Here is a 16,936-nt window from a genome sequence, read left to right on the forward strand (position 1 = left end):
ATTACTAAAATCATGTCTGCATGCTATAAAAACCTTCAGTCATTGTTGTGTTTGCATGTGTAATCAGTTCTTATGTACAATTATTATGTTTTATTTGTTTGAAGAGGCTTTTGGAAACATGGAGACATTTTTGGACACTATGATAAATGATATTTGTAATTTGTAACTTTTGATTGCTTTGTCGTATCAACACAAAATTTTCTCAGATACAGATGACATGATTGGGAACAAAACAAAAGCAGTTTTTTGGAATCAACTTATTTACACTCAAAGATATATAATGTCAAATCAGAAAAACAAATAATAAAAAAAAGTATATTTATGGCTCAGGTTTTTTTTTGTTTTTTTTCAGCAGTTTCTTAGGCTGAGAGTCTCAGAATGTATCAATATCTATATCATTAAAATATTTTCTTTTTTCTTCTTTACAATGATACCAAACACTTGACCCTCCTTGTTTTTGTTGTCAAGTTATAAGCCTTTAATTTTGGTATGCCACTGAAGCAAGAAATCTTCAAAAACACCTTCAGAGCTTAAAGGTTTAAACTCTCCAAAAATTGGCCCCATTCACTTCTATTGTAAGTGCCTCACTGTAACCTTGATTTTTGCTTCTTTTTTTTTTAAGAAAAGGAGGGACAAGTCGAAATATTATTATTTTTATTATTATTATTAGTATTTTGTAATAGACATTATGCCACAAATGTTGTTGATTGAGCTAAACTTGTATTGAACCCAGAATATTCCTTTAAAATTAGTTAATGCATATAAGGAACTAACAATGACCAGTATTTTATTAAACTCGGTTAAGGTTAGTTTATCAAAAATACTTTTGTACATTGTTTGTTGATGTTAGTTCAGAATGCATTCTCTTATGCTAACATACTAAACAACTTTTAATTTAAAATGTATTAGTATATGTAGAAATGAACATTAACCAAGATAAGTAAATGCTGTAAGATTATTGTTCATAGTTCATGTTAATTTTGCATTAACAAAATGTAACAAATACAACCTTAATGTAAAGTTTCCAATGCAGTTCTGCTCATACATGTTAGCTGACATTAAATACTTTTGGAAAGTTCCTGCAATAACATGCTATACTCCATCTAAAACTGAGAGACTGCATAAAATATTTGCATGTGAAAATGTTAATTTTTCACAACACAGGACCATTTAAAATTAACCAGTGAAGGCAAAAAGGTGATTTAAAAAAAAGACAAAAAATGGTGACCAGTCGTCTTTCTCTTATACTTTCCAAAAACATTTCATAGAAAGTCTTGATGTTGATAAAAAGAAAAATCCATTGACAAGTTATGCAACAACTGCCCATATACTAATGAGCAAGATACTGTAAAAGAGTGTTGGTGTGTGTTCATTGGGGCATGGATATTGATTTCTTTCTCTCTATTCATTGACACATGTTGGCTTGTGGTATGAAGGCGGTCTCTGAGGAGCGCTGTCTGCAGCTTCTTTGAGGTTTGATACATAGCTTGACTGATGTGTACACGGGGGGTGGGCATCTCCTGACAAGACCAAGGTAACTCCTGCAGCTTCTGCAAGTTCTTGTAACAAATAAAGGAGACTGGATTTTCTTTAAATATACTTAGAATGAGTCCTTCAATGTCCTTGACAATCTAAGATTAACTCTTTAAAAGGACTTTGATGAAAATACAAGGTCATAACTGCATTGCTGCAGACACTTTAGAATAGATTATTGCTTTGGATAAAAGTGGCTATTATAAGCAACACACAAAATTTTTTAACTACTTACAAATGTAGACCTAACACGACTACAACACAGGAATACCCTGCTTATCCAACCATGTTCTTCTGTCCCAGCTGGTGTAGTTAGATTGAAATGCAGCCTCCCTAGCTTTAAAATTAAAGTATGCATCAAGTTCAAACCCTAAATACTTTTAACTGCTTAGTGATGTCTAAATGAGGCTCCTCTAAACGACTGTCATTTCACATCATCTACTGTAAAATGATATGAAATTAAAGTACTAAAAAAAGGCTGTCTCTTTTCATAAGGGAACGGATATTCACGTTGCCAAGCAACTAATTGAGAGTGTGATCTACAGAGGTGCAGTGAAGTTTATACACTAACTTCAGATGAGGTAGTTTTAGCATATGCAGGGCTATGTAACCGCAGATAATATGCAGTGATGTTTGTACACTTCTGTAGAGTAGTATAGGCAACACTTTATACAGTATTAGCTAATGTAATAACTAACATTACCGAACATCCAAATAGTTAAAGTTTGATTAATATATATATATATATATATATATATATATATATATATATATATATATATATATATATATATATAGGAGATACTCTGAGAAGCTAAAAAACAAGTTTTCAGCTAACGACCCTGCATCAGTGTGGAGTGGCATGAAACAACTCACAAATTACAGGACTCCTACCCCCAACCCTGTAGCGAACCAACAACTGGCTGATGACCTGAATGTGTTCTACTGCAGATTTGAAAGGCCCAATCTCACACCCCACACCCACTCTGACCTTCTCTTCACACAAACACCAACACCTCCTGCAACCCCCCTCCTGCTACTCAACCTGCACTTAAGATCTGCGAAGATGATGTGAGCTGCGTCTTTCAGAAACCAAAGACGAGGAAGGCTTCAGGTCCAGATGGCGTCTCACCAGCATATCTTCAATCCTGTGCTAACCAGCTGGCCCCCATCTTCACACAGATCTTCAATAGATCACTGGAGCAGTGTGAAGTCCCATGCTGCTTCAAACGCTCAGTCATTATTCCTGTCCCAAAGAAACCAAAAATCACAGGACTTAATGACTACAGACCTGTTGCACTGATGTCTGTGGTCATGAAATCATTTGAGAGACTGGTGTTGGCCCACCTGAAGAACATCACTGGACCCTTTCTAGATTTCCGTCAATTTGCTTATCGAGCAAACAGGTCTGTGGATGATGCAGTCAACATAGGATTGCATCATATCCTGCAACATCTGGGCAGACCAGGGACATATGCAAGGATCCTTTTTGTGGACTTCAGTTCAGCTTTCAACACCATCATCCCAGCTATACTCCAGAATAAATTACACCAATTCTCTGTTCCCATGTCTGACGGACAGGCAGCAGCTTGTGAGACAGGGGAAACTCACTTCTAGCACCTGTACAATCAGCACTGGTGCCCCCCAGGGATGTGTGCTCTCCCCACTACTCTTCTCCCTCTACACCAATGACTGCATCACCAAGGACCCCTCTGTCAAGCTCCTGAAGTTTGCAGATGACATCACTGTCATCGGCCTCATCCGAGATGACGATGAGTCTGCATACAGAAGGGAGGTTGAACAGATGGCTGTCTGGTGCAGTCAAAACAACCTTGAGCTGAACACACTCAAAACGGTGGAGATCATTGTGGACTTTAGGAGGAACACCCCAACACTGACCCCCCTCACCATTCTAAACAGCACTGTGGCAGCAGTGGAGTCATTCAGGTTCCTGGGCATTACCATCTCACAGGACCTGAAGTGGGAGACCCACATTGACTCCATTGTGAAAAAGGCCCAGCAGAAGTTGTTCTTCCTTCGCCAGCTGAGGAAATTCAACCTGCCACAGGCGCTACTGATACAGTTTTACTCAGCAGTCATTGAGTCTGTCCTCTGCACTTCAATAACTGTCTGGTTTGGTTCAGCTACAAAATTAGACATCAGAAGACTACAAAGGACAGTTCGGACTGCTGAAAGGATTATTGGTTGCCCCCTGTCTCCCCTTCAAGAACTATACACTTCCAGAGTGAGGAAAAAGGCTGGAAAAATCACTTATCATGACTTCTGGCCGACGCTTCAGAGCTCTGAGCACCAGAACCGTCAGCACAGGAACAGTTTTTTTCCCTCAGGCTATCCATCTCATGAACAGTTAAATTGCCCCATTGAGCAATAACTATGTGCAATACACAGTTTAGTCTTTTTTGTATTTATCCAACACATCCAACCTCTTCTGCCATTTCATTCCTCTGAAAAAAACAAAAAACATTTGCACTGTACATAACAGATTTGTATTTGCACTGTACATAACAGATTGTATTAGATTTGCACTACCCATGTGTATGTGTGTATGTATGTATGTGTGTGTCTGTACGTATGTGTATAATTAGTTGTATTTTTTATTATTATCTATGTCTTGCTGCTGTTTTTGTATTGTTTTTGTATTGTTGTACACTGGAAGCTCCTGTCACCAAGACAAATTCCTTGTATGTGTAAGCATACTTGGCAATAAATCTCATTCTGATTCTGATTCTGATATATATAGATATATATTAATCAAACTTTAAATATGTTCGGTAATGTTAGTTATTACATTATGCTGCAGAAGTTACCTTGGTTATATTTATATATTTATATGCAATGCGGAAGTAAGCAGCGGCTGCATTTCCGGCGAATGTGTAAAAGTTCAGCTGTTATTGACTGCAATATAAATAAATAGAAGGATAATAATACCAGAATTTAATGATATAAGTTTATAAACTATCACACAACCACAGGATATACAGCAGAATTATGTGGCAATGTCTGATAAATTCTAACGTCAGCATTTATAGTAAAAGAGTAAGTAAATCATTCACTTGTTGCTGTGGTGTTGTATTGAAGAGACGGTAATAAAATCTGCTTTTTACTTTACCGAGATCGTGACGATGCAGTCTTTCTTGTCTCCATGTAAATCTCCATTTATATATACCTGCATAACCTCCAATGATACCTTTATTTATTTATTTCCAAAGGCGATGTTTCATAAGCCATGCTGGATGTGAGATCTGTGTGTCTGTTTACTATACACTGCTAAGAAAGAGAGAATGCTCTCTGACAAACGGAGAGTAAAATAAGTTTGTTAATTTGCCAAGATGAAACAAGATGCAGTTTTGGTGCAAAGAAAGTTAAAGCAGCATTTGCCCAGCAACTTTCTGCTCTCTGCTGGTTGTGTAAAGTGCAGAGGACTGTCCTGTCAGCGCCTGATCTCTCATTCATTCTGCCTGTGCAACAGTGTGTAATTAACGATGGCAAAACATGATATACAGTAAAACTATATGCGTTCAAAACCAACAAGTTTATGAATTTCATGATTAATGATAATAATATGATGACATATATTGCCAGCCTGTAATATAAAGCAGCATAATGTAGTATTTTGTATTGCTAAAATAGCTGGAAGTGGTTGATACCGGAAGTGGACCACATTCAAGGTTGATAATTACGGCGCCCTAGTTTTGCTGAAAAATAAGGTGGATACTGTGTACATATATATATATATATATATATATATATATATATATATATATATATATATATATATATATATACACACAAACACACACACACACACAGACACACACAGTACTGTGCAGAAGTCTTAGGCACATAAAATGTTTCACAAAAACATTTGTCTTAAGATCGTTGTTTATATCTTCAGCTTTAGTGTGTCAATAATAAATAAACATTTTAGACTCCCAAACATTCCTTTTGCCAATAGAATAGATTAGAATAGAAGAACAGGGAGCCCTGCATCAGATGTCATGGCCCCCACAGAGCCCCCCACGGAACATCGAGTCAGTCTGGGATTAGAGACAGAAGTAATTGAGACAGCCTAAATAGATAGAAGAACTGTGGCGAATTCTCCAAGAAGCATGGAACATCCTATCTGCCAAAAATCAAGAAAAACTGTGTCCAGGTGTAAGTAGGAGAATTGGTGCTGTTTTGAAGGCAAAGATGGTCACACCAAATATTGGTTTAACTTGTTTTATGTTTACTGGACTTTATATGATGTTAAGTGATAAATGAAAACTATTTATGGCATTATTTTTTAAGACATCCTCACTATGCAACATTTTTCACAAGTACCTAAAACTTTTGTATAAACTGTATAAGTAATGTATATAGTGTATATACTTTCATTGCACATTGAATACACATGCCAGGCTGTTGTTGTAAATAAGAATTCTGTTCTTAAGTGACTTGCCTGGTTAAATAAAGGTTGAATAAAAAAAAAAACACACAACTTGAGTGTATACAACCTTATCATTAATTTCAAAAAAACATATTTATCATGAATCATGAAGTTATCTTAGGGTTACTACATTTCACTTGAACAAAATATTCCTGTTCATAAAAATGTCAAATTATCTGATATTTAATAAACAGATAAGGATGTCAGTCATGAGGGTCTTGTTTGTTTGTTTGTTTGTTTGTTTGTTTGTTTGTTTTGGTAATATGAAAAAACAAGATGTTGGTAACACCACCTGCCTTTGATTTGTTGGATAAAAGTTTTTCAAAAATGTATATTTTAAAGGTGCACTTAGTAACTGTTGTCTTTGACTGACACCTAGCGGCTTGGATGCAGCATTATTTAAAATCAATAGTTTTCAGTTTCAGATGGCATTGTAGAAATGTAGTATTCACAGACAGCCATGATTACTTTAATCAGTGAGTAAAAGTGTCAAATAACTATGCAAGTAGTATTCGGCTGGTCATGTGATTCAAACATGGCAGCCCCCATGTGCGGACCCTCTCCATGTAGAATAAAACAGCTTTTATAAGTTTACTGATATGACTGGAGTCTTTATTTTAATGTGAGTGCTCATGATTTCCTACATGCATTGCAAAATTACAATTCATGTCTTTAGGAGTTAAATTTTATAAATTGCTGAGTGCACCTTTAAAACAAAATGTTAAGTGCTTACTGTTTAAAATAAGTTATATTAAATATATCGTTTTCAAACTACTTATTCCAAAAAAAATTTTTTTTTCAAGATTCAGCTTTTAATGAGTATTTATTTTTTTTTTTTTATTGTCTCGGTTACAACACTTAGACATTTTTTTTACTTAAACACCAGAATAATGCAGACTTTGAACTTGAAATTTGAAAACATGTTCATCATAGTTAATTGTTTTGTGTTAATTGCATTTTTAATATATTTCTGAATAACTAAATAGATCCAGATAAAAAAAATAAATAAAAAAAATTGTGTTACGACGTTGACCAACAGGTGTATGAACTGTTAAGCATTATATGATGTTTGTTAATGATTTATAAAATTTCTCGTTAGATTCTACCCGAATGAGATGTGTGAGCAGCATCTAATGGATCTTTTACAATGACAAGATTTAAAACCTTTTATCACTAATTCAGTCTCCAGACATGTTTAAGATTGGCTAATTAGTCTGACCCTTGGCAGAAATATTGTTAATGATGTAATATCCGCTGAGAGAGTGAGCACAGATCTCTCAGCGTGAGCTCAAACTTTTCTGCTCAGAGTCGCTGCGCCCGGAATGGCGATGACAGCGCGCACTTTCAGCGGCTCTAGCGAGGGACTGACAAGAAGTTCATTCTGAAACATGAGAAAATAAATCTGATTGCAATAAACAGACAAGGAGGGAGACTCGAGGCAGAATGCGGTTCGTGGTGCTGAAACCGCTGTGTTTCCTCGCGCTGCTTGGCTACTGCCCATCCGTGGTGAGTGCTGCACTGTCTTTCTTTACTTACTGAAAAACTTGACATATTTGAGTCCAACTCGAGTGACTGAACAGGGTATAAATATGAAAGACTACATTGATGTACAAAGTGACATATTAGGGTATGAGTGTCCTTGTATGATGTCTTCTTATTGCAATATTCGTTCTTTCAAATATCATTATTTTAGTGTCAACATCAAAAGAGAGCAAAGGGAAAGGAAATGTACTGTAATAAAACTAAAGTTCAGATACAAAAATGTCGGTAGATGTGGACGAAATTAATTCTGGGACACTTTCACTAATAGAAAAAGTCACATTTTCCATTTTCTCCAACTTCCTCTGGTTTTCTTCTGGTAGTAGATAACATAATAAGGTAATTTGTTCTATTATAGTGAATAGGTTGCAGAATGGGTTAATGTAGGCTACATTACAACATTCAGCATGCAGTCTTATTTTCTGTTGTTGTTTCAAAGGTTGTAAATATGTCCTGTGTCGTGTATTAAACATTGGCTGTGTAGAAACTGTAGGTTTTTTTTTTTTTTTTTTTTCCTGTTATTGGCTTTATAGCTTTTGGTTTTGATTTGTGAGAGTGTGATGAAGATGAAATCCCTTATCCAGTCCTAATAAACCCAGCTGCAGATCTTATTTGGATAAGAAGCAGGATCCCTCTGCTCATTTCTCATAATGGTGGTGAAATAGCACAAAGAGCCCATCCAATCCATTGGATATGTTACAATTTGCTGAAATTGCAGTTAGTTGTTAGTTGCAGCAGCATCAGTATGTGTGTTAGAGTGTGTGGAAAAAGTCTCTTTTACAGCCTGCCTGTAAAAGGCTAGTCCCCAGAGTCGGCCTTTCATAACCCGCTGAGAGAGAGTAAAAAATGAATCTGGATGTTTACAAAGCTCTTTTGTTATTGCAGACAATCTAGGGAAATTTCAGGAGAGAAATGCTGTGTGTGTGTGTGTGTGTGTGTACAGACCATCAGGCCAAAGGAAGGTTGGCAGGTGTACAGTTCAGCGCAGGATGCGGATGGTCGCTGCATCTGTACAGTGGTGGCACCAGAACAGAGTTTGTGCTCCAGAGACGCCAGGAGCAGTCAGCTCCGGCAGTTACTCGAGAAGGTGTGTAAGCACACATTCATACTGAATGCACACACAGTGTGAAAGCCGCTTTATATTGAGATGTTGTAGTTTGGATAACAAAAGCTCTCACTGCAGTGAAAGTCTGTCTCAAAGCATTATGCTAGACTGCTCTCCATTGTCATCTGTTAAGAATGCCACAGGCTTCTCCGCAGCTGACTGAAGAGGAGCATAATGATGTTAATATAAAAAGGCCTGAAGGTCTGATTCTTCGGACTCCATTTGTTCTTGTGCCTTTTAATGTGCTTGCAAGGCAGTGCTATAGTGATATTCCTCAAACATTTTGTTTAGGGGTTTGTTTAAACCAAAATGAATTGAACACCCAAAAATGGAAATTCTGTCATTATTTACATACCCTCATGTCATTCCAAACCCAAATGACTTTCTTTCATCTGTGGAATACCAAAGTATTTATTTTAACCTCCTGAGACCCCTGCGTGACTGCTGTGTGCTTTTTCCAATCCCCTTTTTGATTTGTAACTAGTAGCACCTAAGAAACATGCAAAAACAAAACAATTTTTTTTTTTTTTTTTTTAACCAAATAGATTTCCACATATGTACAGTGGGACTAAATTGTGACATTTTAACTAATATCAAGCTATAAAAAGTCAGAAAATAATTCTAAATATATTCTTTAACATTAGTATCATATTCACTGTACATATTCACTATGAGAATCAATGGGTTCATCCAAAAGCTGAAAAATTATGCTTTCAGAGGCTGTATACAGAGTTAGGATGAAAATAAGGTGGATTTCGAACTGTTCTGAGACCAGTGCAGACAGACAGCATACTGGAGGTCAAGTCACTCACTAAATAGGTAGCAAGAGGAAATCCTATAGCTTTCTATGCAGCTAAGTCTTTCTATGCAGCTAAGTCTGACCAAAAGTTCAGTTTCAGGCTGCAGATTATGTTTGGACCACTCAACATGTTTGGCAGATATGAGACAATGGTAATCAGTACATAGCTTCAGAATTTATAATATTTTATTTTAACGTGGTTGGCAGTGATTGGATGATGCTGTCCATTACTTTGAATCAGAATTAATTATGCTAATTTCTGATGTAATATCTGTAACGTCTCAAAAACATGAATAACCAACACTCCTGGAAACATAATAAACAATTTGATTAAAAAATCTGACTGTCTTATTGGTGTGGACATCAATTTTAAGGAAAACTAATATATATATATATATATACACACACACACACACATACATATATAATATATATATATTTTTTTTATTTATTTATTTATTTTTGATGATTGTATCTTAGGTGCTACTAGTTACAAATCAAAAAGGGAAATGGAAAATGTACACAGCTGTCATGCTCGGGTCTAAGGAGGTTAAAGCTACAAAAGCACCCATAAAATTAGTCCATGCAACTGTTTGTCATATTTCAAGTCTTCTTCAAGTCGACTAAAATAAATGATCTTTTAAGAGATTTATAATTTAAAGTTCCAAAATAAATCTTCAATTGATTTCCATGGACTTCCATGTTCATCATTCAAAATGTAACCAACGGCGGTGACCTAATGACATATTTTTTTTTGCATACTGCATTACGATTTATTTTACGGTTTATTTTTTTTTACATAGATTTCCTTACTAAATTGTGATAGGTCTTGTATTCCTTGTATATTTTAATATACAGTGCTGTGAATCCTGATTTCTTCTGTTTTTGTGTATATCTCATACTAAATTGTTTCAAAAATTAACAAAATCTACCATAAAACAAAGGCAATCTGTGTAAACACAAAATACAGTTTTTAAATGATAATGTTATTTATTGAAGCAAAAACGTTATCCAGTACCAACTGGGCCTGTGTGAAAAAGCATTTGCTAAAAAGTATTTGGTTACAAAATCCCTAAATCTATGAAACTGCATTCATAATGGGGTTCAGTTGGACTAGACACACCCAGGCCTGATTACTGCCAGCTCTGTTCAATCAAATAAACACCTAAATAGATCTTTTTCAGCAGCATGAAGTTGGCTAAAAGGTCTCACCCAGTAGCACACTATGCCAAGGTCCAAAGAAATTCTAGAAATGATGAGGAAAAAGGTGATTGAAATACATCAGTCTGGGAAGGGTTACAAAGCTACTTCAAAGGCTCTGGGACTCCAAAGAACCACAGTGAAAGCCATTATCTCCAAATGGAGAAATCTTGGCACAGTAGTGAACCTTCCCAGAAATGGCCAACCTTCCAAAATTCCTCCAAGAGCACTGCGACGACTCATCCAGGAAGTCACAAAAAAGCCAAGGACAACATCCAAGGATCTGCTGGCTTCTCTCGCATCAGTAAAGGTCGCTGTTCATGACTCCACTATCAGAAAGACACTGGCCAAAAATGCCATCCATGGAAGTGTGGCGAAGCGAAAACCACTGTTAACCCAGAAGAACATTAAGGCTCGTCTGGAATTTTTCCAAAACACACCTTGATGATCCTCAAACCTTTTGGGAGAATTATCTGTGCACTGATGAGTTGAAAGTGGAACTGTTTGTAAGACAGGGGTACGTTACATCTGGTGTAAATCAAACGGAGAATTCCACAAAAAGAACATCAACCTATGATCAAGCATGGTGGTAGTGTGATGGTGTGGGGATGCTTTGCTGCTTCAGGGCTAGGGCAACTTGCAATAATTGAGGGAAACATGAATTCTGCTCTCTAACAGAAAATCCTAAAGGGGAACGTCCGGTCATCAGTCTGTGAGCTGAAGTGCAAGTGCAACTGGATTACGCAGCACGACAATGATCCAAAGCATAGGAGTAAGTCCACCTCTGAATGGCTCAAAAGAAGCAAAATTCAAGTTTTGGAGTGGCACCCGATTGAGATGCTGTGGCAGGACCTTAAACGGGCAGATCATGCTTGAAAACCCTCCAATGTGGCTGAACTAAAGCAGTTCTGCAAAGAAGAGTGGGCCAAAATTCCACCACAGCGTTGTGAAAGACTGATCTCCAATTATCGGAAGAGTTTGCTTGCAGTTGTTGCTGCTAAAGGTGGCACAACCAGCTATTAAGTTTAAGAGGGCAGTTTGTTTTCACATGAGTGATATACAGTGCATCCGGAAAGTATTCACAGCGCTTCACTTTTTCCACATTTTGTTGTGTTACAGCCTTATTCCAAAATGGATTAAATTCATTTTCCTCAAAATTCTACAAACAACACCCCATAATGACAACGTGAAAGAAGTTTGTTTGAAATCTTTGCAAATTTATTTACCTGTTTACTCAGGTTGCCTTCGTTCTCTTTTGAAGAAAACAAGATGCACACTGAATGTTTTGCCAAAAGGAATGGTAGCTCTAAAACTGCAATTCATATACACATAACTAAAACTCCTAAAATTATAACACTATTAATTTCCTGCCTTGCAAGCACTGATATTATTTCTCTCAAGTAATGCAAATCAAGTCTTCTCTGTTACTGTAAGAGGTCTGTAAAAATGAGTGATAGTTATTGGCCCATGAAATCTCTGTGCCCTTTTTGTTATGTGGATGGTAGTGAATTTGGTAGGATGTAGTCAAGTTAAATTATACATAGGAAGACGGAAGACATGTAAGCTTTGTCAGTTTGTGGTATGTCTACAAGATCTATCTGTCATTGCCTTGCAATGTTAATTGGAATTATGGAAATTTAGAAATCCTCAGAGACATGGTGTCAAGGCTGATTTACACCAGTTAGAAATATCATTTAAATATATCACATCTCCCTTTTGCAGTTCAAAGAATGATTAATGGAACCTAACTTCATTTTGGCCTATCTTCCTCTCTTAAGATTCAGAACATGTCGCAATCAATAGAAGTTCTGAACCTGCGCACCCAAAGGGACTTCCAGTATGTCATGAAAATGGAGAGCCAGATGAAAGGACTCCGATCAAAGTTCAGACAAATTGAGTCAAACCGAAGAACGTTATTGACTAAAAACTTTCAGGTGAGCTACCCTTAGAATCATGCCTCTGAGAAAATCAATGGCCCTTTCTCATGTGAAAAGAATGGCCTGAAAGGCTACATTTGTGCCATTTACTCAGCAAGAATCAAATGCAGCTTAATAACTTCTCATCTTTACCCTTCTCAGACTTTGAAAATGTCATGTGTAGTTCAACATTCCAGGAAATCTTGCATACCTGTAAAGGTCATGTTCCATTTTAAGGGAGTCATATCATTCCAAAACCTCCCCTAAGCTATATTTACCAGTCAAGCTGTGCTATTCACTTGCATCTATTGTTAATGCAAGTAAATTTCCTTTAATAACATTTCTACTTAAATGTCTCCCTGTTTTCGCAGGAGCTGAAGGGGAAGATGGATGAACTACAGCCACTGATTCCAGTGCTAGAGCAGTATAAGACTGATGCCACACTCATTTCCCAGTTCAAAGAGGAGATCAGGAACCTGTCTCTGGTGCTGACTGCTATCCAGGAGGAGATAGGAGCATTTGACTATGAAGAACTGCAGCAGAGAGTTCTTGGCTTAGAGGGAAGACTGAGGAACTGTATGAACAAACTGAGTGAGTTTCAAAATTTCTCAACAACATAAAACTTAACATGACTTCAACATTGAGGTATAGTATGTGTATTTAAACTGAAAAGTCTGGGCTAAAAATTCTCTATGGTTGAAGATGTTGACAAGATCATGTAAATTAGTAGTTGACATCAAATATTTTTGGGAAGCTGACCTGCCCTGCGTTGACATGGTATAACCATCTAAAATACATTTTTTACACTCAAATTTAAAAGCTCACCATTCACACATACTGTGGACAGATTACAAAAAAATTGGTCTCATTTTTCAGAAAACATTCCAAATAATAAAAAAAAAGACTCCAATTATTCATAAATAATATAAAGTATATGTTTATAATCTTATAAGCAGAATTTTTTTTTTTGTCCTAATTTTGTAGGCATGTAATTCTGGTTCTGTTTGCTCTGTCTCCCACAAAAAAAGTCTTATATCATTCCACTAGATGGAAGCAAGTACTAGGAAAAATATTTTTCTCCATCACAAAATGCAAATCTGAAATGTGACGCTCTAACGCATTTCAACACTCACACCCTAAGGGAATTACACTGAATGTCCATAGACAATTTTCAGTTCATGCACTACCCCCATTGTTTCTTTGAATATCTCAGCATCTGAGTGGACTAGAAACATTTTATTGAGTAGTCGATAACATATATTTCCTGATGATTTGTTTGACATGCTTGTCCTGCTGGAACGCATATTTTGTTCTGGACATCTAAGATATTACATTGGATTATTCACCCAAGCAAGCTTGGAGACAAATAAAAAATGGCAATTTTTTAGAAAACTGCCTAAGGTAAGATATAGGTAGATATAACGTTTTTGTCTACTTTGAACTTACAGCAGCAGTGATCCGCACATAAAAGACACGTTTGTATTTGAAGTCTTACGGAAATCAAATTTCACTTTGTGATTCTTTTAAAAAAATTGTGGTATTAGGGAAATATGGAATTAGTCACATTCCGGAGAATAAGAGCTTTCATTTGATATATGACTTGTCTATTTAGGTGCTGTGTGAAAGTTTTTATATTAATATTTCTACTACATTACCTCTAGGTGGCGCTTTTTTCAACACAGATTTTATCAGCCATTATTTTGTTATTTTATATAACATATATGCAAAAGTGATGGTGTTCTATGAAAAGTTCAGATTCCAAGCTTTCAAATGATATTGAATATGCCTTTTCTTGTTTATCAGCGGACTTTAACATTTAAGTGTAAACTTAGTTTGCAATATTGTGCCCCCCTTATGACCCTCCAGTGGATCCATTGAGTTAAAGGGTTTAATTCAGAGAATACATGGAATATTTGTACCCAGGACCATTTAAAATGTACTAGTGAAGGCCAAAAAGTAATTAAAAATGGTGAAACACACTTTCCCTTATACATTCATATAAAAAATAAAAAAAATACATTATATGTCAACTACCCAATTATGAAAGAATTTGCTTTTGGCTTTTTTTACATTATTTATAATTCTCCATTCTGTCAGCCTGTGGTAAGCTGATGAAAATCACAGGGCCCATCACTGTAAAGACATCAGGAACAAGGTTTGGAGCATGGATGACAGACCCTCAGGCTTCACCAAAGAACACCAAGGTAAGATATGGATATGCACGTAATGCCACATATAGATCATGTATTTGAGTTATTCAAGTTATTCATTAAATTTGTGATGATCTGATGCAGGTTTGGTACATGGACAGCTATACAAACAACAAGATCGTCCGTGAGTACAAATCGATAAGTGACTTTGTTGCTGGGGTTGAGTCAAGAACCTACAATCTTCCGTTCCACTGGGCAGGCACTAACCATGTGGTTTACAATGGCTCACTATACTACAACAAGTACCAGAGCAACATTATCGTCAGATACTGCTTTGAAAGTGGCCGGATCACGACACAACGAGCACTTGAGTCTGCTGGCTTCCACAACGTCTACCCCTACACCTGGGGCGGATTTTCCGACATTGACCTGATGGCTGATGAGCTTGGTCTGTGGGCTATATATGCCACCAATCAGAACGCAGGGAACATAGTGATCAGTCAGCTAGATCCTCTGACCATCCAGGTCCTGAACTCTTGGAACACGGAATACTCCAAACGGAATGCAGGTGAGTCCTTCATGATCTGTGGAACGCTATACATCACTAACTCCCATCTGACTGGGGCTAAGGTATACTACTCCTATTCCACCAAAACTTCTACCTATGAGTATACTGACATCCCCATTCATAACCAGTACTTTCATATGTCCATGCTGGATTACAATGCCAGGGATCGTGCACTTTATGGCTGGAACAATGGCCACCAGGTATTGTTCAACGTCACGTTGTTCCACATTATTAAAACTGATGATGAGTCCTGAGGGATTTACGGCGAAGTGAGAGTAGCACTTTCTGGAGAGCTTTGCTGACACTATTCTGTAATTACTGTGGTCCTGCTGTGATATGTTTTGTATATTTCAATCTAAAGATGAGTATTATGTGCTTAGTTTGAGATTACATTTCGCAGAATGTGCAGCATTTCTCACTACTGTTAGTGATTAAATTCAAAGCCGTACTCATAACAAGGACAATACTGAACTTTTTATGCTCTATTTAAATGTTGTGTGTACAACTTTCAATTTGGGAAAAGATGTAGAGCAGAATTTAACAAAGTTATCACTGGAAAAAGAGAAACATTAAACGAAAATATCTATATATTATTAGGGATATGTATTGTTGATCCATCAGGCTGCTGCTTTTAGTTTTAGCTAGAATGTTTCAAGAAACTAATGATGCTTTTTATGACTTTTATTTAAAGCTTTCAAATTAGTCCACGCTGAAAACATTTCACAGTGTACAGTGTAGTAATTAAAATAAATATCTGTTACATCAAGTGTTCAAGGTTTGGAGTTGTTGCCTGTAGCTATATCAACCAAATACTGTATATACAAATCATCTAAATATAAAAAATCATTTGTTATAATACTGTTGCAAATGCATTGCATTCAAACACATCTCAGCTTTCACATAGAATAATAGCAGTCACAATCAGATCTAAGGTCTTTTTATCTTTCTTTTTATATTTCTATGTCACGTTACATTATGTTACCTCTGTATGACATCTTCAGAAATAATGCTACAAAGTCTTTGCTCTCTGTTCTAAAATTTACTAAAGCTTTGGAGTTGTTCACTTTCTGTTATTAATGAAAAGCTGCTTTTTATGTTTCAGAACATGTTCACACTTTTCGGCATTAATGGATTATCCCTAAGCATGTGGATCAAAGACTATTTATTTATCAGGCACAATGATTTGAAAACAACAACAAAAATAAAATTCTTGTGTTCTGTTCATACACATTCAAAGTTTCAAAAAAATCTCTTCCTGCTTCATAAAGGCAGTGATGAGTATTCAAAATAAACACATTCACACAAAGCGTTACGCTGGAATTTTCTCAACACATTTGATTCAATCATTTCTTTGCCAGAGGTTGTTCTACCAGTATGAATCATACATTTTAATGAAAATATTTAAAAACACAATCAGTATTGTTTTCCCTAAACTCTTTCGTGTATTTGAATTTCTATCCTGTGTTTCACATTACATCTGCTGATACAGAAACAACCCAAATGACACTGAGGGTCATTGAGAAGTGATCCTCCCAGTGCCCTATTCCCTTCGAAGACTTTACCATCTACTTTGAGAGCTTTGGAGGGCTGAAAAGTGTGAGGTTAAAAACAATGTTCATTCAGAACACCTTTTAAGTAGTTTTTATTGGAAATTCTGTTTGAAGCGATTCTTACAG

The 16,936-nt window shown here is 36.3% G+C and overlaps 1 protein-coding gene across 1 annotated transcript; it reads left to right on the forward strand.

The window, feature by feature from the left end:
- The first annotated feature begins 7,256 nt into the window (after window positions 1-7,256).
- On the forward strand, window positions 7,257-16,465 carry LOC127442268 (noelin-3-like). Its single transcript, XM_051700153.1, has 6 exons — window positions 7,257-7,489; window positions 8,466-8,609; window positions 12,405-12,560; window positions 12,914-13,133; window positions 14,640-14,746; window positions 14,837-16,465. The coding sequence occupies exons 1-6, from the start codon at window positions 7,427-7,429 to the stop codon at window positions 15,512-15,514; spliced, it is 1,368 nt and encodes a 455-aa protein (XP_051556113.1). The 5' UTR covers window positions 7,257-7,426; the 3' UTR covers window positions 15,515-16,465.
- Window positions 16,466-16,936: the final 471 nt, after the last annotated feature.

The sequence above is a fragment of the Myxocyprinus asiaticus genome, chromosome 6 (assembly GCF_019703515.2).
Source record: "Myxocyprinus asiaticus isolate MX2 ecotype Aquarium Trade chromosome 6, UBuf_Myxa_2, whole genome shotgun sequence".
Lineage (NCBI taxonomy): Eukaryota > Metazoa > Chordata > Actinopteri > Cypriniformes > Catostomidae > Myxocyprinus > Myxocyprinus asiaticus.